General features: G+C 49.4%; 1 protein-coding gene across 1 annotated transcript; it reads right to left on the reverse strand.

Annotated features, from left to right (window-relative positions):
• Positions 1-20807: 20807 nt before the first annotated feature.
• LOC146021119 (cyclin-dependent kinase 5 activator 1-like) lies at positions 20808-22041 on the reverse strand. The gene has a single exon (XM_083154920.1). The coding sequence runs from the start codon at positions 22039-22041 to the stop codon at positions 21061-21063; it is 981 nt and encodes a 326-aa protein (XP_083011046.1). The 3' UTR covers positions 20808-21060.
• Between the last annotated feature and the right edge of the window lie 1803 nt (positions 22042-23844).

Genomic DNA, 23844 nt, shown 5'->3' on the forward strand with positions numbered 1-23844 from the left:
TGTACAAGCCTTAAGAATCAAGATTGGGAAACCCTGGTTAAAGAGGGTGTGGTATGTTTCACCGACAGTTGGGATCCCGACAGTCATTATCCCGGGATCCCGACTGGCCAGTCTCAGACAGCGGGCACGGGCTATGCTCGCCACCTATTCTATTCTCTCTCTATGGGGGTCGTGGACCCCCACGAGGGAAAATAGCCGACGGCCGTCTGTGTTTTAACAGTCGGGATCCCGACGTCGGGTTAATGACTGTCTGGACCCCGTCCAGCACCCGGTTAAAGAAAGGATCTGGCTTCCTCCGCATCACCACTTCTATGCCCAGGCCCGTAGAACGACCCCTCGCTGGATGTGGATCACTCCTTTAGATATACAGTACGTGTCCATGACACAAGCATTGCATTGGAAGTTTTGTTAATTCTTTTTAATGCACTTAAGAAGCCTTCAGTCTCCACCTTGTTTCAGAATGCTATACCAGTCCTGTCTATGGAAAACGCAGGCGTGCCCAGGCATTGGAAGGGAAAACGCAGGCGTGCCCAGGCATTGGAAGGGAAACCGCAGGCGTGCCCAGGCATTCGAAGGGAAAACGCAGGCATGCCCAGGCATTGGAAGGGAAAACGCAGGCATGCCCAGGCATTGAAAGGGAAAACGCAGGCGTGCCCAGGCATTGGAAGGGAAGTCATGTGACATCAGCTCCGGCCCTGTTCAGCCTGATTCTATCGCAGTCACCAAGTAACTCCTGGGCTACACACAGAAAACAACAAATGAACACTGCGTCCTGGGAATAAATACAGATAAATCTGTAATTATATAGTGTGGCGAGCGCAGCAAGCCACCGAGCCCCGCGCAGTAATCCGCGGGGCTCGGTGGCTTGCTGCGCTCGCCACACTATATAATATCAACTCCTTGCGTAGTGGATAACAGGAATTTTGGTCTTACCTGTTAATTCTGTTTTTCTGAAGCCATGGTGAATCACTGGTACCATGGGATATTGTAGGTCCTCCAGACCGGGCACCAAGGAGTTAAACTTCTGATAGTGCAGCTGGGATGGTCTCCTTAATACCCTGCCCTGCCCCCAGGCTAATCAGTTTACTTACTACCAAAGCCCAAGGAACAGGAAAAGGCGAAGCCGACCCACACACACACCCCAATACCAGAGTCTTGAAGAAACAAGACAGAGATACACTCAAACACAGCAGATCAGAGCGAAGCGTGGGTGCCCAGTTATCCACCATGGCTTCAGAAAAACAGAATTAACAGGTAAGACCAAAACTCCTGTTTTTTCCTTCAGCCTATGGTGAACCACTGGTACCATGGGACGTACTAAAGCAGTCCCTCAAGGGTGGGAACGCTCCCTAACTGCACTGAGGACTCCTCTACCAAATGCTGCATCAGCAGTGACGAAGGAGTCAAACCTGTAAAAACGGATAAACGTATGTAGAGAAGACCAGGTAGCTGCACTGCAAATCTGCTCAGCAGAAGCACCCTGGCCCGCCGCCCAGGACGCTGCTACTGAGCGAGTAGAATGGGATCTAACGGAGACCGGAACTGGCTTACCCGAGAAAAGATAGGCTTGACGAATGGGCGTTCTGATCCATCGTGGAATGGACTGTTTAGAGGCTGGCCAGCCTCTCTTATGCCCATCATAAAGAATAAAAAAAGAATAAGTTTTTCGGAGAGCCTTGGTTCTCCGAACATAAAGGCGTAATGCACACACAACATCTAAAGTAACAACATCCAAATCGTCGGAAGAAGAACCAGAAGGAAAAAAAGCCGGGACAACTATCTCCTGATTCAAATGAAAACTGGATACTACTTTAGGAAGATAGTCCAAACGAGTACGGAGTACCGCCCGGTCTTCGTGGAAAACTACAAAAGGTGTCTTAACTGATAAAGCACCTATGTCCGAAACCCTCCAAGCCGAAGCCATGGCCAGGAGAAACACCGTCTTCCACGTCAACCAAAGCAAAAGCGGCCTCCGCCAAAGGCTCAAGCGGAGCCTTCTGTAAAGCCTCGAGAACAATAATCAAATCCCAAGGGTGAACTGGAGGAAACATAAGGAGGCTGCAAGTGTAAAACACCCTGCAGGAAAGTCTTAAGAAGACTGAGCAATCCTCTTTTGAAATAAAACAGACAAGGCGGATACCTGGACCTTTAAGGATGCCAGACGCAATCTTGTATTCAGTCCCTCTTGTAAAAAGTCAATAACCTTGACAAAAAATATTGCCTAGGCAAATGACGCGTTAAACACCACGCAAAATAAGTCCGCCACACCCTGTGGTAAACGCTAACTGTAGACGGTTTACGAGCAGAAATCATAGTATAAATAATTTGGTCTGAAAAACCTCTACCCTTTATGACCGACCGCTCAACCGCCATGCCATCAAATTCAGAAGGGAAAGGTCTGGGTGAAGACAAAGGCCTTGCATGAGTAAGTCTGGCTGTAGAGGTAGACGCCACGGGGTTGCACTGAAGAGATCCTTGAGATCTGCGAACCACGCTCGCTTCGGCCAGTTGGGTGCAACCAGAATGGCTATTACCCTTTCCACCTGAATCTTTTGAAGAACCCACTGAAGCAGGGCAATCGGAGGAAAGAGATACGCTGTTTGAAATGGCCACGGAACCGCCAGTGCGCCTATTAGAAATGCACCGGGTCTCTTGTGGATGCTCCGTAACAAAGAACCTTGTGGTTTTGCTGTGAGGCAAACAGGTCGATCTGAGGCCAAACCCACCGCACCACCAACTGGTGAAATACCTCTGAATGGAGGGAAGGCACATGCAAGGTGAATGGAGATGGTCCTTAGATATAGGAACATCCGCACTAAGTCCTGAACAGACTCTCTGTTGTCCTGAAGAGGAAAACCTGTTGCGACGAGGTATCCAGAAGGGTACCCAGGAGAATCATATGCTGGGAGGGAATCATGCTGGACTTACGCCAGTTGATGAACCATCCGTATCCCTGTAAAATTGTTACTGTCAGATTGACATGTTCTTGAAGACTGGCCTGAGAGTTTGCCATTGGAGAATATCGTCTAGTTACTGTACGTCAGGATTCAAATCCCTTGCAGTAGCAAGTGGGCTGTTATCACTGCCATCTCCCTTGTGATCACACAAATTGCAATGAAGTGACCAAAAAGGCAAGACTCGGAACTGGAAGAGATTTCTCTGAACAGTGCACCTGAGGAATTTGTCAATCCTGTGGCTGTGGACCTAGACATTGTCTATCTGTTATACCGTAGCCCTTGCTGTTGTCATAGTGGGAGGAGTTTCAGAGTCTCCCTGTGATTAGTGTCCACCAGCCTCTGCAGTGGCGCTCTCTCTGTAGCTGGATATATGGTCCTCTCACCCAGTCTTCTGAGGACGGTGACCATACGGCACTGTCACACTATCCAATTACAACTGTTGCCCTGTGCCAAAGGGATCTGGATTATAAATCGATGATGTATAGGTCGAATTGACATAAGGTGGACGTGCACGCGGTCAACTTTGACAATTGTTTTCTAATTTTTCATACGTTTCCAACTACGTGGACTTGGAAAGGTAAAGAGTTCTGGACATTACTCTAATAAGGGGGGCCGCATGTTCACTTGACATTGGCCCCAAACAAACACAAACCTTTTCCACTTCGTTCTTTTTGTCAGATTTGACAGGAAGCAGGTAAGTTGTTACTTCGGTGATCATTAGCGTTTGTGTATTTCACACCTTGGCTTAAGTACAAATCTAAGCTGTTTGTGTTGGTGTAGGAGAATGGGTGTTACCGGTGCCTGAGGAAGGTAGACGTGTAGGAGAATAGGTGTTACCGGGGCCTGAGGAAGGTAGACGTGTAGGAGAATGGGTGTTACCGGTGCCTGAGGATGGTAGACTTGTAGGAGAATGGGTGTTACTGGTGCCTGAGGAAGGTAGACGTGTTGGAGAATGGGTGTTACCGGTGCCTGAGGAAGGTAGACGTGTAGGAGAATGGGTGTTACCGGGGCCTGAGGAAGGTAGACGTGTAGGAGAATGGGTGTTACCGGTGACTGAGGAAGGTAGACGTGTAGGAGAATGGGTGACACGGTGCCTGAGGAAGGTAGACATGTCGGAGAATGGGTGTTACCGGTGCCTGAGGAAGGTAGACATGTCGGAGAATGGGTGTTACCGGTGCCTGAGGAAGGTAGACGTGTTGGAGAATGGGTGTTACCGGTGCCTGAGGAAGGTAGACGTGTAGGAGAATGGGTGTTACCGGTGCCTGAGGAAGGTAGACGTGTAGGAGAATGGTTGTTACCATTGGCCGAGGAAGGTAGTCGTGTAGGAGACTGGGTGTTACCGGTGGCCGAGGAAGGTAGACGTGTAGGAGAATGGGTGTTACCGGTGCCTGAGGAAGGTAGATGTGTAGGAGAATGGGTGTTACCGGTGGCTGAGGAAGGTAGATGTTTAGGAGAATGGGTGTTACCGGTGCCTATGGAAGGTAGACGTGTAGGAGAATGGGTGTTACTGGTGCCTGAGGAAGGTAGACGTGTAGGAGAATGGGTGTTACCGGTTACCGAGAAAGGTAGACGTAAAGGATAATGGGTGTTACCGGTGCCTGAGGAAGGTAGACGTATAGGAGAATGGGTGTTACCGGTGCCTAAGGAAGGTAGACGTGTAGGAGAATGGGTGTTACCGGTGCCTGAGGAAGGTAGATGTGTAGGGGAATCGATGCTACCGGTGCCTGAGGAAGGTAGACGTGTAGGAGAATGGGTGACACAGTGCCTGAGGAAGGTAGACGTGTAGGAGAATGGGTGTTACCGGTGCCTGAGGAAGGTAGACGTGTAGGAGAATGGGTGTTACCGGTGCCTGAGGAAGGTAGATGTGTAGGAGAATGGGTGTTACAGGTGCCTGAGGAAGGTAGATGCGTAGGAGAATGGGTGTTATAGGTGCCTGAGGAAGGTAGATGTGTAGGAGAATGGGTGTAACCGGTGCCTGAGGAAGGTAGATGTGTAGGAGAATGGGTGTTACCGGTGCCTGAGGAAGGTAGATGTTTAGGAGAATGGGGGTTACCGGTGCCTGAGGAAGGTAGACGTGTAGGAGAATGGGTGTTACCGGTGCCTGAGGAAGGTAGACGTGTAGGAGAATGGGTGTTACTGGTGCCTGAGGAAGGTAGACGTGTATGAGAATGGGTGTAACCGGTGCCTGAGGAAGGTAGATGTGTAGGAGAATGGGTGTTACCGGTGCCTGAGGAAGGTAGACGTGTAGGAGAATGGGTGTTACCGATGCCTGGGGAAGGTAGATGTGTAGGAGAATGGGTGTTACCGGTGCCTGAGGAAGGTAGACGTGTAGGAGAATGGGTGTAACCGGTGCCTGAGGAAGGTAGATGTGTAGGAGAATGGGTGTTACCGGTGCCTGAGGAAGGTAGACGTGTAGGAGAATGGGTGTAACCGGTGCCTGAGGAAGGTAGATGTGTAGGAGAATGGGTGTTACCGGTGCCTGAGGAAGGTAGACGTGTAGGAGAATGGGTGTAACCAATGCCTGAGGAAGGTAGATGTGTAGGAGAATTGGTGTTACCGGTGCCTGAGGAAGGTAGATGTGTAGGAGAATGGGTGTAACCGGTGCCTGAGGAAGGTAGACGTGTAGGAGAATGGGTGTTACCGGTGCCTGGGGAAGGCAGACGTGTAGGAGAATGGGTGTTACCGGTGCCTGAGGAAGGTAGACGTGTAGGAGAATGGGTGTTACCGGTGCCTGAGGAAGGTAGACGTGTAGGAGAATGGGTGTAACCGGTGCCTGAGGAAGGTAGATGTGTAGGAGAATGGATGTTACCGGTGCCTGAGGAAGGTAGATATGTAGGAGAATGGGTGTTACCGGTGCCTGAGGAAAGTAGATGTGTAGGAGAATGGGTGTTACCGGTGGCTGAGGAAGGTAGATGTGTAGGAGAATGGGTGTTACCGGTGCCTGAGGAAGGTAGACGTGTAGGACAATGGGTGTAACCGGTGCCTGAGGAAGGTAGATGTGTAGGAGAATGGGTGTTACTGGTGGCTGAGGAAGGTAGATATGTAGGAGAATGGGTGTTACTGGTGGCTGAGGAAGGTAGACCTGATAAGTGTGTAACAGTCTTTGCTCTTCCACTGCAGAACACGAGGGTCCGGTGAGCTGCGTGTGCATCAGTCCAGAAGGTCTGCGCGTCCTATCCTGCACCAGAAGCGGAGAGCTGGGGGTTCTGGATGTGCCCTCCCGGGGTTACCAGACTCTAATGCGCTCACATACAGACTCTCTTCTAGCCTTCTCCACCCACCCATCTCAGCCTCAGCTGGCCACTGTGTCCAAGGACAACACGATCCGAATCTGGGACCTGTGTTCTCTGCAGCAGGTAATGTGGCACCATGCACAGGTCTCTTATGTTGTGTCGCAGGCTTCTGTATAAACATTGACTCTTAGCAAGAAGTGTACCCGATCGCATAACAGGCCTGTGCAAAAGTGATGCCAATCTCACCAACTTGTACCCTTGTGGTGAGGTTATATGTAACTTCTGAAGCTGACATCATTGCTGTGTAACGTGATCCCTGTGATCTCACAGCCAGCAGAGGTTCTCATTGCTGAGCTCCCCATGTGTAATAATGTGACATCCCTATAAATCAGCATCTAGTGTCCGTAACCTGCGTGACAATGGCTCACAAGATTCAACCGTCATTGGTGGGTCCCATCCCACAGTCCAGCAGCAGCGGTGGGTGCACCCTTGCGTTCAGCAGCGCAGGCTGAGCAGTACCAGGCAGGAGCTGTCCTGTTCCCTATTGCAGGTGTTAGCAGGGCTCCTGGGCATAGGCGAATCTAGAAATATGGTAATGGGTGGTCCCAGATCTAGACCTATGAGAAGGTGGACCTTTGCGCGGGGTAGTGGCATAATGGGAAGGAGGCGTGGCCCCATGGGAAGGAGGCGTGGCATCACAAAAAGGGGTGTGGTATTACAGTTTAGACCATACACAGTAATGCCCATTACACATTTTAGCAAACTCTGTAATACCCATTACACATAAAGCCACACACCGTAATGCCAATTACACATAAGGCCACACACCATAATGCCCAGTACACATTGTGCCACACATCATGATGCCTATTACATACTATATAACAAACCGTAATGCCCATTACATATTTGCCACATAAGTGCTGCTTACCTACGTGCTCATTGCTAGGGGGTTCTTGCTTGGTGGCACCATAGTACCCATTACACATGATGCAGCACACATAATGCCCCTTACACATGATGCTGCACACATAATGCCCCTTACACATGATGCTGCACACATAATGCCCCTTAAACATGATGCTGCACACCGTAATGCCCCTTACACATTAAGCTGCACATTATGCGTAATGCCCCCATATACCGCCACTTGTAGCCCCCCCTAAGCAATGCCCACAAAAGTGCCACTTACTGTACATTTTTATCAGCGGTGTAGCTAGGAGCCATGGTGCCCGGAGCAAGGTCATATTTCGCCCCCCCCCCCCCCCCCCCGGTAATGAATTGGGGGTGTGGCTAACATGCGTTGGCATGTTACTTTTGAAATATATGACACTGTGGCAGAATCTGCTGTGCAATATAAGACGCTGTAACGGAATTTGCTGCGCCATATAAGACCCTGTAATAGAATCTGCTGCGCTATATAAGACCCTGTAACGGAATCTGCTGCGCTATATAAGACCCTGTAATGGAATCTGCTGCGCTATAGAAGACCCTGTAACGGAATCTGCTGCGCTATATAAGACCCTGTAACGGAATCTGCTGCGCTATATAAGACGCTGTAACTGAATCTGCTGTGCTATATAAGACACTGTAACGGAATCTGCTGCTATATAAGACGCTGTAACGGAATCTGCTGCGCTATATAAGATGCTGTAACGGAATCCACTGCGCTATATAAGACGCTGTAACGGAATATGCTGCTCTATATAAGACGCTGTAACGGAATCTCCTGCGCTATATAAGACGCTGTAACAGAATCTGCTGCTATATAAGACGCTGTAACAGAATCTGCTGCTATATAAGACGCTGTAACGGAATCTGCTGCGCTATATAAGACGCTGTAACGGAATCTGCTGCGCTATATAAGACGCTGTAACGGAATATGCTGCTCTATATAAGACGCTGTAACGGAATCTCCTGCGCTATATAAGACGCTGTAACAGAATCTGCTGCTCTATATAAGACGCTGTAACGGAATCTGCTGCGCTATATGAGACACTGTAACGGAATCTGCTGCGCTATATGAGACACTGTAACGGAATCTGCTGCGCTATATAAGACGCTGTAACGGAATCTGCTGTGCTATATAAGACGCTGTAACGGAATCTGCTGCGCTATATAAGACGCTGTAACGGAATCTGCTGCGCTATTTAAGACACTAACGGAATCTGCTGCGCTATATAAGGCCCTGTAACGGAATCTGCCGCGCTATATAAGACACTGTAACGGAATCTGCTGCACTAGATAAGACACTGTAACGGAATCTGCTGCGCTATATGAGACACTGTAACGGAATCTGCTGCGCTATATAAGACACTGTAACGGAATCTGCTGCGCTATATAAGACCCTGTAACGGAATCTGCTGCGCTATATAAGACACTGTAACGGAATCTGCTGCGCTATATAAGACACTGTAACGGAATCTGCTGCGCTATATAAGACACTGTAACGGAATCTGCTGCGCTATATAAGACACTGTAACGGAATCTGCTGTGCTATATAAGACACTAACAGAATCTGCTGCGCTATATAAGACACTGTAACGGAATCTGCTGTGCTATATAAGACGCTGTAACGGAATCTGCTGCGCTATATAAGACACTGTAACGGAATCTGCTGCGCTATATAAGACACTGTAACGGAATCTGTTGCGCTATATAAGACGCTGCTCCCCTATCTGTCCCTGTTGCCGCACAGAGGTGATCTTCTCCTGTCCCCCAGCTCCGCAGCCGCATTGCACCAGAAGTAGGCGCCGTCTCCAGGCACCGCTGCCAGGTATAGCTCATAAGCAGCTGTTCCAGGGCCAGTGCAAGTTATGAATGCTTCTCACCAGTCCACTCCAGCAGCTTGTCAGCAGACAGGCAGCCCAGCACGGAGGTATTCTGTTTTTAAAGGGAGGGGGAATGCACATGCCCCAACACTATGTGTGCCCATGCAATATGTGTGTCAGTGTGCCCCTGCAATGTATATGTGTGTCAGTGTGCCCCTAGTGCCCAAGCAATGTGTCCTTGTGTGTCAATGTGCCCCTGGTACCAATACAATGTGTGTATTGGTGTGCCCCTGGCCCCCTGCAATGTATATGTGTGTCAATGTGCCCCTAGTGCCCAAGCAATGTGTCCTTGTGTGTCAATGTGCCCCTGGTGCCAATGCAATATGTGTGTCAGTGTGCCCCTGCAATGTATATCTGTGTCAATGTGCCCCATCTCTCTCGGCTGTCTTTATCTCTCTCTCGGCTGTCTTTATCTCTCTCTCTCTGCTGTCCTTATCTCTCTCTGCTGTCCTTATCTCTCTCTCTCTCTCTCTCTGCTGTCCTTATCTCTCTCTCTGCTGTCCTTCTCTCTCTCTCTCTCCGCTCTTTCTGCTGTCCCGCTCTCCCATGTCTTTTCTGTTTCTGTTGTCCTTTTGTCTCTCTCCACTCTTAGTGAGTACATGCATCCTGGCAAAATATATATATATATATATATATATATATATATATATATATATATATATATATATATATATAAGAAAGACGGGATGTCACTCAGAAACTTTCAATGAAGAAAAAATACGCTGACTGCGGTAGGTTACGATCAACGTTTCAGGGTTGTACCCCTTTTATCAAGACCTGTTTAAGCAATGTGACATAAGACATATATATAGACATGACAGACTTACAGTTAGTGCGCCCTACACCTGCCGCGCTGTCCATTCGGGGTCCGGTGACGTCACTGGTGTGCGTTCCCAGGGACTCCCGGCACCTCCCAGAGGGCGCGGCTTCACCCAGGGTCTGATATCCATGGCAACCAGTGATGCGTACATTGACACAGTTCGTGTAGACTGTGAAGCTGGGGCTTGTCACTCTGGCGCACTGACGGCCGGTGATACCCACTTAGGATCGCTGCTGGTGTCTGGAAAGACTCCTGTGAATAATATAAACAAAAAAACAAATTACCAATAATGAAAAAAGAACGGGGGATGGGGGACAGAGGAATAAGTATGTTGAAGCAACAGGGGAAGGAAAAACACAGTGGAAACCGCATCAGAGCACAATGTAGCCATATAACAATAATGAACAGGCCCATCCAAGGTTTCTAAAAGACACCACCTCATTTTTAAAAAAATTACAGACGTGGTCAGTGGGGCAAGAAAAATTACTACTCTGCACCATAGACGTTGCAAGTCTGTATACTAGCATTCCGCAAAGAGCTGGTCTCCAATCCATGAGACGCTTCCTGACGGATAATTTGCAATATGATGGCCCGGACCTGAGCTTGTTTTTGCATCTCCTTGAACTGACCCTGACACGCAACTACTTTCTATTCAATGGTAACATGTATATTCAACAAGCTGGGTGTGCGATGGGATCTTGCGTTGCTCCCAGCTTCGCAAATGTGTACATGTTTGAAATAGAAAATGACTTCTTCTTCTCAGACCCCAAAATCGCGAATCAGATTGCAGGCTATACACGGTATATAGACGATATATTCCTGCTATGGAAGGGCACTGAAGAAACGTTTGAAGCATTAATAAACACACTGAATTCATTCGATTGTCCAATTAAATTAACCTATGACCGCAGCTTCGAAAGTGTACATTACCTGGATGTTAAGGTCATGCAATCAGCCACTGGACAGCTCACAAGTTCCATGTTCTTTAAGCCCACGGACAGAAACACCTGTCTACAGGGCACCAGTCACCATCCTGACCCTTTGAAAAACTCTCTACCGTTTTCCCAGTTTCTGCGGGTTAAACGTATCTGCAGCGATCCAGATGATGCAAAATTACAAATGGACAATATGCTCCTGAAATTCCTCCAGAGAGGCTACAAATATAAAACACTGGTAGCGGCAAAAAATAAAGCACTTGCCATCACTAGAGAAGAGGCATTGGAAGGCAAATTGCTTAAGAACAAAGACAATGCCGTCATATGGACACAAGAATACTCTACAGCCAGCAAAGCCTTAATGCAAAAAGCAAAAGGCATATGGCCCATCGTCTCTCAAGATTCTACATTGCCAGCACTGAAAGGTACCAATATATTACCGTCATACCGCAGAAGCAGAAACATCAAAGATATTGTGGTACACAATGATGTCACTAATATGGACGTGCAAAGACCAAGCCACTTCCTCACACGTAAGCCAGGGAACTATCGCTGCACTGGATGCGTCACCTGCAGCACTATGGAAACGGGGGATAAATTCAGTCATCCACACACTGGGCGATACTATCCCATAAAATTTCCTCTCACCTGTTCCAGTAGGTACGTGATATACCAAATTAAATGCCCGTGTGGTCTACTGTATATTGGCAAGACGACACGCCAAATTAAGGAACGTATTGCCTTACATAGAAGCCATATAAAAGCAGCACTAGAAGGCAAATCAGCGGACCAACCAGTGGCTCGCCATTGGAAGGACTTCCATCATAGCATGACTAACATCAAAATGAAAATGATTGATCATGTGCCAGCGAATCGAAGAGGCGGCGACAGGGGTCGTATTCTCCTGCAACGTGAGACTTTCTGGATACACACTTTACAAACAATGCATCCCAAAGGACTGAACGAACTACTGTCATATAATGCTTTTCTTTAAATCAGTGTGACCTGCGTATTCTAACATTTCCAGTGCGCCACGAACAGAGCGTATATGCTCTCAGCCAGTAGCACACTCTGTCTGGAGGTCCCAGTGGGACACTACACAGACAGTTCATTATGTTGTTCAGGATGCATAGCAGCATCTTATCTCCGTGTTCATTATTGTTATATGGCTACATTGTGCTCTGATGCGGTTTCCACTGTGTTTTTCCTTCCCCTGTTGCTTCAACATACTTATTCCTCTGTCCCCCATCCCCCGTTCTTTTTTCATTATTGGTAATTTGGTTTTTTGTTTATATTATTCACAGGAGTCTTTCCAGACACCAGCAGCGATCCTAAGTGGGTATCACCGGCCGTCAGTGCGCCAGAGTGACAAGCCCCAGCTTCACAGTCTACACGAACTGTGTCAATGTACGCATCACTGGTTGCCATGGATATCAGACCCTGGGTGAAGCCGCGCCCTCTGGGAGGTGCCGGGAGTCCCTGGGAACGCACACCAGTGACGTCACCGGACCCCGAATGGACAGCGCGGCAGGTGTAGGGCGCACAAACTGTAAGTCTGTCATGTCTATATATATGTCTTATGTCACATTGCTTAAACAGGTCTTGATAAAAGGGGTACAACCCTGAAACGTTGATCGTAACCTACCGCAGTCAGCGTATTTTTTCTTCATTGAAAGTTTCTGAGTGACATCCCGTCTTTCTTATATACATCTCTACCTTGGAGGCGCACCGGAACAAGCTGCATTGTCTATTGAGAGTGCCAGACCCTTGGACAGAATTATATATATATATATATATATATTTGTGTGTGTGTGGGGGGGGGGGGGGCGCCACAATTTTTTTAGCAGGGGGGAGCAAAATTTATAGTTACGCCACTGACTGTAACGGAATCTGCTGTGCTATATAAGACACTGTAACAGAATCTGCTGTGCTATATAAGACACATATAAGAAAGATTCACACCCCCCCCCCCCACAAATCCCCCAAACCCCATGATTATCCCCATAATTATTTATCTTTAGTAAAAAACTAAAATCCACCTTGAGAAGAGCAGGGTGGCAGCAGAAACCAGAGAGATCCCCCCTCCCCGGACCCCACCAAACCCCATGATTATTCCCTCAATTCTTTATTAAAAAAAAAATAAAAATAAAATAAATCTACCTTGAGGAGCACAGCACAGACATTCTGTGTAGAGGCAGGGGAGGAGTCTTCCTTTTTTCTGCTGCTCAGCGCTGCCCGGGAGCCGGCCCGAGCAGCAGCAGCAGCAGCTTGGATAGGGACTGGACTGGACTGGAGCAGTGAGTCACGTGACGTGACCTCATTGTTTTCGCGCTGGCAGGCCGGGACCAGGTGAGCAGGGCAGACGGGGGTAGGCGCCGGGCAGGGCAGCCACTGGCGCACACTGCCCTGCGTATGTGAAATTAATTATTGCAGGGCAGCAGGACTTCACCTCATTTGCGGAGGGGGGGCAGCGTCCTGCGCCCCAACTGCGCCCGGAGCGTGTGCTACGCCTCTGATTTTTATATGAGCCTTCGCTGCTGCTGCAGGGAGAGATGGAGAGCGCAGCACAGAGCACAGCTCCCACTCCCCTCCTGGTGTCCCCTCTAGCCGAGTGGACATTTGAAATAAAATATTGTGCGTACTGTTGTTGTGCGTGACGTCGGGGGAGCACGCCGGGCGCCGGCACCACATGATTAAAGGGAGGGCGGGCTGAGGTGAAAGCAGGGAGAAGAATTGGAGCAGAAGCTGCAGGGGTGACAGTCATTGACAGCTGGGCAGAGAACAGGGGGCTGCCCGGCTGTATTCAGAGCACTGCAGGCAGTGGCGTAACTAGATACATGTGGGCCCCATAGCAAAAGTTTGTAAGGGCCCCTATTTATTACCTTATGCTGAAAAATGTATACAGCACATGATACTTTGACAGGCAAAGTGGGCCCCTCTCAGCTCTGGGCCCCATAGCAGCTGCACCCAGAGGCGGAACTAGCGAGTAGTGGGCCCAGGTGCAAAAAATATTCTTTGGGCCCCCCGCCCCACTCAAAATGGGAACAGTGCGCCAAAGACGGCTGCAGTGTTGTGTGTGTGTGCGTAAGATTAGGGCTACAGGCTGTGGGATGTGTGTGTATGGTTAGGTTTACAGGCTGTGGGATGTGTGTGTATGGTTAGGGCTATAGGCTGTGGGGTGTGTGTGTATGGTTAGGGTTATAGGCTGTGTGTGTGTGTGTGTGATTAAGGTTATAGGCTGCGGGGTGTGTGTGTGTATGGTTAGGTTTATAGGCTGCGGGGTGTGTGTGTGTGTGTATGGTTAGGTTTATAGGCTGCGGGGTGTGTGTGTGTGTGTATGGTTAGGGGTACAGGCTGCGGGGTGTGTGTATGGTTAGGGGTATAGGCTGTGGTGTGTGTGTGTGGTTAGGGTTATAGGCTAAAGGGTGTGTGTATATGGTTAGGGGTATAGGCTGCGGTGTGTGTGGTTAGGGGTATAGGCTGCGGTGTGTGTGTGTGGTTAGGGGTATAGGCTGTGGTGTGTGTGTGTGTATGGTTAGGGTTATAGGCTGCAGTGTGTGTGGTTAGGGTTATAGGCTGCAGGGGGTGTGGTTAGGGTTATAGGCTGCAGTGTGTATGGTTAGGGTTATAGGCTGCAGGGGGTGTGGTTAGAGTTATAGGCTGCAGACTGTGTGCCTGCATGGTTAGTGCTATAGACTGCTATGGGCGGGAGAGTATGGGTAGGTTTAGGCTGTGGGGAGGGGGATGGGTGGGGTTAGGCTGTAGGTGGGTGGTGAATGGTTGTGCTGTGGACGGGGTGTATATATAGGGTTAAGTCTATGGGGGATGTATAGTTAGGGCTAGGTTACTGGGTGTGTATAACTAAGGTTAGGCTGAGGGCGGGGTGTGTTACAGTTGGGCAGCAGGGGAAGGGGGGTGTATGGTTAGTTAGGCTGGGAGGGTTAGGGTTTGAGCCCATATTACATTTTTAGTTAATTTCTTCGGCACCCTCCACCCCCCATTCCCCCCCCCTCCCCCCCCCCCTTTAATATGATAAGACACACATTTTCTTGCCTCCAGCTTCCGTTTTATTTTAACAAGTTTTATGTAGCGCGCCGCCCCCCCCCCCCTTATAATTCCCAATGTTTCAGCATCGTGATGCGCTCTCCCCCTCCCTCCAAATAACTTACCCCTGGCACGGCAGCGCTGCTGTCTGTGACGCTCCGCCACTCCTCCTGGAGCCCTCCGTGCTCAGCCTCAGAGCAGACAGGAATTCACTTCCTTTCAGGCTCCAAGGCTGAGAGCAGCAACAGGCAGCCTTGCGATTGGCTGCCTGTTGGAAGGAGGACGGTCGGTCAGTCACCGCCGGACACAGAATGGATGCAGGGCGCTGCTGCATTTGCTTCTGCATCCATGTCTGCCCCACATGTACGTGCACCTGCTGCCCTGCCATGTACCCACTGCCATCCGTGCGCGGCCATGCACAATATAAAAAAAAAACCCATGGAACTTTGTCATCGGGCAGGTAGCAGCACCGGGCCCCTTTAACTCCTTGGGCCCCGGTGCACTGCCCCGTCTGCACCGGCGGTAGTTCCGCCCCTGGCTGCACCCCATGCACCTATGGTAGTTACGCCCTTGACTGCAGGTCACGGCTATTTGAAATAATACCCCTTTCACAACAGAAAATGCAGGGATTTACCCGGGAATATGGTCCCAGGATCATTTAGGGACATTCCCAGGCTGACCCCTTATACACCAGCCTAGTCCCTGCATTTTCTGGTGTGAGGGGGAGAGACAACCACTCCCCTCTCCCTACCCCCCTTTAACCAACCAGCTATATCTTCGGAACCAACTGACCCATTTACATGAGACCAGTATCATATTGAAGAACTTTTGAGTTGGCTTCGAATGATTTTGGTCCCGTGAAACTGGGCTGTTTGGTTCCAGAGAAACAGTCATGAAATTACATTTAAGAAATGAAAAAAAAAAAAACGGTTTAACCTCAATATCCCTGGAACTAATTAACTCATATGGATCCAGCCTGGTATCAGATTGAAGGCCCAGCGATTTAGGTTCGACTAAGATCAACCTCGAGCTTCAGTGATGCCGAAGGGGGAACTGGCAGCCGTTGAACTGGGTGGGGGTCGGAATTAGCGGGTCCCATGTTATCCTATAGGGAAAACATTCCAGATTTGCCTGGCAGTATCTCCGGTTCCCAAGGGGCTAGAGACATGGGGCTGGGCTCGTTGGAAAGCCCAATCCCTCAGCTACAAAATGGGTGGTCCTGTGCACCCCCGGACCACCCCCTAGATTCGCCTATGCTCCTGGGACAGAGCTGAGTAACTGTGCAGCAGCAGAGGGTGCGTTACAAAGCTCCATTGGAAGAGCAGGATCCCACTGTGAACCAGCAGGTGCCCCTCTAGGAGCCCGGAGGCAGGAGTCTCCATTCCCTCTGGGAGTTACACCCCTGGTGTGACTTCTGAAGCTTGGTTAATGGGCCAGGGATGTGGCTGGGCCTCAAGGCTGAGCTTACAGTAAATCTGTTTGGGACTCTGCTTCTGTAATATCTGGTTACTAGATCTACAGTGTCTAGATAGACAGTCAATAGGTCTACCATAAAAGGTCGACATGAATTAAAAATCCCTGTCTGCATAGGAGGAGAATATTATAGCGAGCCCAGCGAGCATACGCATTACACTACGTGGGGTCCATGCCGACATTCACAACAATAAAAAAAAAAAAAAACCTCATGTCGATCTTTTTACGTGTCTACCTTTTTCATGTTGACCTATTGAATGTCGACCTTTTGAGGTCGACCTATTCTCTGTCTATCTAGACACTGTCTGTAGTGATCCCTGCAGGATTACAGGAGGGCACGGCGCTGGGGGATAGGGGGCCCCGGGCTGGGCACAATGACATCACTAATGTGGGCAGGCCCTCCTGCTAACTTCTCTATTGGGGCATTCCTCGCCAACACAGCCTCACACTGCCAACACGGCCTCACCCTGCCAACACAGCCTCACCCTGCTAACACAGCCCCAACACAGCCTCACCCTGCCAACACAGCCTCACCCTGCCAACACCGCCTCACCCTGCCAACACCGCCTCACCCTGCTAACACAGCCTCACCCTGCCAACACAGCCTCACCCTGCCAACACAGCCTCACCCTGCCAACACAGCCTCACCCTGCCAACACAGCCTCACCCTGCCAACACCGCCTCACCCTGCTAACACAGCCCCAACACAGCCTCACCCTGCTAACACAGCCCCAACACAGCCTCACCCTGCCAACACGGCCTCACCCTGCCAACACGGCCTCACCCTGCCAACACGGCCTCACCCTGCCAACACGGCCTCACCCTGCCAACACCGCCTCACCCTGCCAACACCGCCTCACCCTGCCAACACAGCCTCACCCTGCCAACACAGCCTCACCCTGCCAACACAGCCCCAACACGGCCTCACCCTGCCAACACAGCCTCACCCTGCTAACACAGCCCCAACACAGCCTAACCCTGCCAACACATCCTCACCCTGTTAACACCGCCTCACCCTATCCATCCTCCTAACCTCTTTTGATCCTCCTATCCTGCCTCCGTTCCCCTCCGTTCCTACTTATCCTATTGTATTTCGTTTGTCCACCCACCTATTTTTAGTATGTTAACTCTTATGAGTAGGGTCCTCCTGCCTCACGTACTCACCCTACCTCTTTACCTCACCTGTGCTTCTGTCCTGTTCTTCCCTTCCTCTACTTCATCTTCGGTCTCCTCGACAACTTTGACACCTACTTCTGAACTGATGCTGATTTTAGTTCTACCAGCTATACCCCTATTTATACCGTATTTTTCAACACACTCTCTACGTTACCTTGTAATTTGTTTTTTTGTTTGCTATGTACGGCGCAGCGGACACTTTGCGGCCTCACCCTGCTAACACAGCCTCACCCTGCCAACACCGCTTACCCAACCAACACAGCCTCACCCTGCCAACACCGCCTCACCCTGCCAACACGGCCTCACCCTGCCAACACGGCCTCACCCTGCCAACACCGCCTCACCCTGCCAACACCGCCTCACCCTGCCAACACCGCCTCACCCTGCCAACACAGCCTCACCCTGCCAACACAGCCTCACCCTGCCAACACAGCCCCAACACGGCCTCACCCTGCCAACACAGCCTCACCCTGCTAACACAGCCCCAACACAGCCTAACCCTGCCAACACATCCTCACCCTGTTAACACCGCCTCACCCTATCCATCCTCCTAACCTCTTTTGATCCTCCTATCCTGCCTCCGTTCCCCTCCGTTCCTACTTATCCTATTGTATTTCGTTTGTCCACCCACCTATTTTTAGTATGTTAACTCTTATGAGTAGGGTCCTCCTGCCTCACGTACTCACCCTACCTCTTTACCTCACCTGTGCTTCTGTCCTGTTCTTCCCTTCCTCTACTTCATCTTCGGTCTCCTCGACAACTTTGACACCTACTTCTGAACTGATGCTGATTTTAGTTCTACCAACTATACCCCTATTTATACCGTATTTTTCAACACACTCTCTACGTTACCTTGTAATTTGTTTTTTTGTTTGCTATGTACGGCGCAGCGGACACTTTGCGGCCTCACCCTGCTAACACAGCCTCACCCTGCCAACACCGCTTACCCAACCAACACAGCCTCACCCTGCCAACACCGCCTCACCCTGCCAACACCGCCTCACCCTGCCAACTCGGCCTCACCCTGCCAACACCGCCTCACCCTGCCCACCCTGCCAACACGGCCTCACCCTGCCAACACAGCCTCACCCTGCCAACACAGCCGAGATTGAACACTATTGCATACCCTTCCCCGTAGTTGTGGTTCTAGCTTTCCAATTATTTAATAATAGGCAAAACCGGTGTTAGTGGCTGCCAATCAGTGTGACCATAAATCATTTGTTTTGGTCATTGCCATGTGCCTGGAGGCACCCCAGGGTGCCTAGGAACAGATTGGGTACAACTGCACTAAGTGACACACCAAGCACAGGCATGCAATGGCTACGTATGGGGCAGGCAGGATAGGTACCGAGACCTGGGGTGGCGTGAATGTTTTTTTCCTGCAGAAACACTGTCTGGATGTTGTCAAATCCTGTTTTAGTGCATTCTTCAATGTTAGTGGAGATATGTGTCATTGTTTTGTTGTATGTAGAGACCTTGTGCTTGTAATAGAGGAGCGGATTATGGGCCTGATTCCGCTTCATTTGTACTTTTGGGACGCCCTCCCCACAATGCAATAGCAGAAATGTAGCAAATACATCGCTATAATGCGAGTGCTGTGCCAGGTAGCGAAGCGCTTGCATAATACCAGTAAATAGCGATTTAAAAATAAAATGTTTGCATATCTGCGCTCACTGCTGATCTAGGTCCTATATGAGAGGGCACAGCCACACTATTGGTTATATCATCCAGCCCTAATAAATAGGCAGAACTTTTACCTCCATCTATTTTACTTTCCTAAAGCTAGAATTGCAATCCCATTCCTGTTCTCCTGTGTGTAACTGGGCTTGTTGCATTGTCTGACTTCCCTTCTGCATCTCCGTTTGCCTGATCTCCTGCCCCACTGCTCAGCCATGAAGGTTGCAGTATGCAGCGGGCTACAGTACATTTCTTATAGAAGCCGTATTAGATCAGCTTGCACAATGCAGGGGAAAGTAGAATACGCTTTTCGTGTTGCTCTTTGAGTGTCGTGCACTTACCTTTAATTTTAGAGTTTCCCAATAAAGCGATCTTCTTCCCGCTAATTGTGTTTGTGTATTATATACCGGGACTCCCATCAATTACATGTAGGTAGAAGCCAGTTGTAAAGTATGCGGTCATCAGTTTGTGGTGTTGTTGTTAACGACCCGCGTGTATTACTTGGTGTGTATGCTGCCTATTGTCTAGTGTGTACGCACTATATTGTTAATGGTGCGCGCTCCCGCAGGTTGTTAGTGACCCCAATGTCCTCTATCCATGCAGCTCAATCCTGGCTCTATGGCAGGAATGGCCAAACTGTGGCCTCCAGCTGTTGTGAAACTACACATCCCAGCATGCCTTGCCATAGTTGTAGCGGTCCCTAATAGCAAAGCTATGGAGGGACTTGTAGTTTCACAACAGCTGGAGGGCCATAGTTTGGACATGCCTGCTCTATGGTCAGTTACAGTATACTCCTGGATGTGGCCACTTAAGTTACCTTAGAAGATTTTATTTTTTGTTTCTCCAAGATATCGTTTGTCAGTGAGTTCATGGGAATCATGAGCGACACTATCGCTGGAATATTGTCTAGTGTGTACCCAGCATTAGACTTCTTAAAAAAATATTGCGTTGGTCCATGGTGGCTGTGCCACTACCAATTCTTACAGAACTGGTAACCCCATCGCCAAGGGGCCACGCCCGATAGCCATGCAATAACAGCCACGGGTGGGGAGGGGGAAAGGGGAAGGGGAAGGGGAGGGGTGTGGGTGTCTTTGTCTCAGGTTCCCAAGCCTGTATGTGGGTCTCTTTGTCTTCGGTTCCCAAGCCTGTATGTGGGTCTCTTTGTCTTCGGTTCCCAAGCCTGTATTTGGGTCTCTTTTTGGTTCCCAAGCCTGTATGTGGGTCTCTTTGTCTTTGGTTCCCAAGCCTGTATGTGGGTCTCTTTGTCTTCGGTTCCCAAGCCTGTGTGTGGGTCTCTTTGTCTTCGGTTCCCAAGCCTGTATGTGGGTCTCTTTGTCTTCGGTTCCCAAGCCTGTATGTGGGTCTCTTTGTCTTCGGTTCCCAAGCCTGTATGTGGGTCTCTTTGTCTTCGGTTCCCAAGCCTGTATTTGGGTCTCTTTGTCTTCGGTTCCCAAGCCTGTATGTGGGTCTCTTTGTCTTCGGTTCCCAAGCCTGTATGTGGGTCTCTTTGTCTTCGGTTCCCAAGCCTGTATGTGGGTCTCTTTTTGGTTCCCAAGCCATTATGTGGGTCTCCTTGTCTTTGGTTGCCAAGCCTGTATGTGGGTCTCTTTGTCTTCGGTTCCCAAGCCTGTAGGTGGGTCTCTTTGTCTTCGGTTCCCAAGCCTGTATGTGGGTCTCTTTTTGGTTCCCAAGCCTGTATGTGGGTCTCTTTGTCTTCGGTTCCCAAGCCTGTAGGTGGGTCTCTTTGTCTTTGGTTCCCAAGCCTGTATGTGGGTCTCTTTGTCTTTGGTTCCCAAGCCTGTACGTGGGTCTCTTTGTCTTCGGTTCCCAAGCCTGTATGTGGGTCTCTTTGTCTTCGGTTCCCAAGCCTGTATGTGGGTCTCTTTTTGGTTCCCAAGCCAGAGCTGTACTGTCTTAAACTGATTGTATGAGCAGCTCTCCACCTTCACCTTTAAGATCCTCCAAGATCTGGATGAAATATTTGGGATCCATATGGAAGCGGAGCATTTTTGCACTCATTAGGTTGAGAATAGTGAGGACACGGTTCCAGAAGGCTTCCCTCGAGCTGTCAATTATGAAATTGCTCATTGGGCAGTTTAGTTCACTGCCCATGTATGAATATGAGATGTACAGACAGGTTGACAGTGTTTCCATTAGTTCCCGCTTGGTGTCCAGCTCTGATGCAATCACTTCACGGCAGAGCATGTACAGAAACATTAAATTGGTCGGTGTGAGGAAGCCAAAGGGCTGCCAGGTTCCAGTGAGAGATTTGTCTACAGACACCATCCATTCAGCAATGCGTATTGGTGACACCCGCTGCTTGCACCTGCGACAGAGGAACACCGAAAGACAGGCCAGCAGCTCGCCGGTGGATGCTTGCACCTTCTTGCATTCTGGTGGTGATAACTCTTGCTTTTCTTCAGCAGGCTCACAGTCAGGCTTCTTGCATTCTGGTGGTGATAACTCTTGCTTTTCTTCAGCAGGCTCACAGTCAGGCTTCTTGCATTCTGGTGGTGATAACTCTTGCTTTTCTTCAGCAGGCTCACAGTCAGGCTTCTTGCATTCTGGTGGTGATAACTCTTGCTTTTCTTCTGCAGGCTCACAGACAGGCTTCTTGGCAATAGTATCTTGTGAGTCCTGTGTGTAGATTGATAAGTCAACACAGGAGATGGATTTCTTTAGGCTCTCATTGACAAGATGGGTAACATCAACCTGGCCATTTATGCGCGGCCTTCTTTTAGTCATACATCGCCTCATTCGGCCGAAGAGCGACTGTCTCTTGGCAGATCTTCCTATCTCACTGTTCTCGATAGCCGTGGGCTTGGCCCCACTTGATGTGTCTTCACCAGGGGTGCTTGCCTTGCGGCAGCATGGGAATGTCAAGCAATTCCACATTCTTATTCAGTTTCCTGTTCTTTATAGCACTGATTGTGGTCTGTGGTGGCTCTGATTGCTGAATATACTCCAATAATAAGGGTCTGTTTCCAGCACGTTGTATATGATGCTTCCTGGTTCAGTCCAAGGCAGCAAATGAGTCCAGCAGATTGTAGCCAGAGGTGTTCTCTGCTTACACTGGGCATTGTGACATCACAGGCTGATTGTGACATCACAGGCTGATTGTTATGTGTTATTTATGCCACTGATGATAACAGTGATTAAAATTGGTGCAATATAGAATGTATTATCACCCTATTTAGAGCCCTATAAGGAAGATAATCCTTTTAAAAGATAGAAAATTAGATTGGACATTTGAATAATCTGAGATCTAATTAGTTGAAATTCACCAAATAAAAAAAACTATTTCCCGTCAGCATACCTTCCAACATGACCCATTTCAGGAGGGACAAAATGCTCTGTTCCTGGACTTCCTTTCCAGCTGCAGATGTGCAGCTGCAGCACGGTCCAAAATTCTATAGGGGAGCTAGATCAACTGTCACTCCAAACACTGACTACAGCCAGGGACTCACTGACAGTTGGTGTGCCACCCCTCTTGGCACTTTGGGCTGTGCTGTGGCTGCAACTGTCGCTGGCTAGGAAGTCCAGATACAGAGCATTTTGTACCTCCTGGAATGGGTCATTTTGGGAGGTATGCGTCAGTAATGGACCCAGCCTTCTCCTCCTATTTATTTAGAATTGTTTCCACTTTTATTATGAGATAGCAGCAGATCATTCATGTCTGTGGATGAAACGCTGAGATAATAGCGACTCAATGGCTATTTCCACTGGCATTGTAGTAACAGAAACTGAAGGTGCACTGACTGAGTATTGGGTGTTTGGCGGACACATGTGTGCTTATGGACAGCGCCTGTGTGCTTATGGACAGCGCCTGTGTGCTTATGGACCGCGCCGTGTGCTTATGGACCGCGCCCGTGTGCTTATGGACAGCGCCTGTGTGCTTATGGACAGCGCCTGTGTGCTTATGGGCAGCGCCCGTGTGCTTATGGGCAGCGCCCGTGTGCTTATGGGCAGCGCCTGTGTGCTTATGGGCAGCGCCTGTGTGCTTATGGGCAGCGCCTGTGTGCTTATGGGCAGCGCCTGTGTGCTTATGGGCCGCGCCCATGTGCTTATGGGCAGCGCCTGTTTTCTCATATAATATAGTATTAGTAATAACTGACTGTAGGTAATTGTACAGTGGGTCACATGACTGTATCTTTCTAATGCCAAAAACACCAATTCAGTTGCTACAGTGCCTTGCAAAAGTGTTCACGCCCCTGGAATTTTTTTTTACATTTTTGTTGCTTCACAGCCTGGAATTAAAATGGATTGTGTGACGGTTTGTATCATTGCGCTCACAGAACATGCCGGCAACTTTGTAGATGGTATTTGTGAAAAGCCCATGTGGTCCTAGACACTGTCGGTCTTATGCTTGTGTCAACCTTCCATCCATGACCTTTAGTGGTGGACCCAATGTATGTTGCCCTAATATTATGCTAGTAAAATGTGCTGTTACACTGAAAGAAAGCAGGTTCTCCACCCAAATAGCACAATCCTATTGGTTAAAGTGACAATGCCCTGGAGAAAGCGTTCTACCCCTTGGTCCATTGTCTCTGATAAAAGGTCTCTCTTATGTATCCGCAAAGTGTACAATTTATTCTCTGCTCTTGTGTGTGTTTGCAGCTGTATGACTTCACAGCCAATGAGGAGACTCCGTGCACTGTGACCTTTCACCCTGCCCGGCAGGCCCTGGCCTGCGGCTTC

This window comes from Crinia signifera, chromosome 7, assembly GCF_055691185.1.
Source record: "Crinia signifera chromosome 7, ASM5569118v1, whole genome shotgun sequence".
Taxonomy (NCBI): Eukaryota; Metazoa; Chordata; class Amphibia; order Anura; family Myobatrachidae; genus Crinia; species Crinia signifera.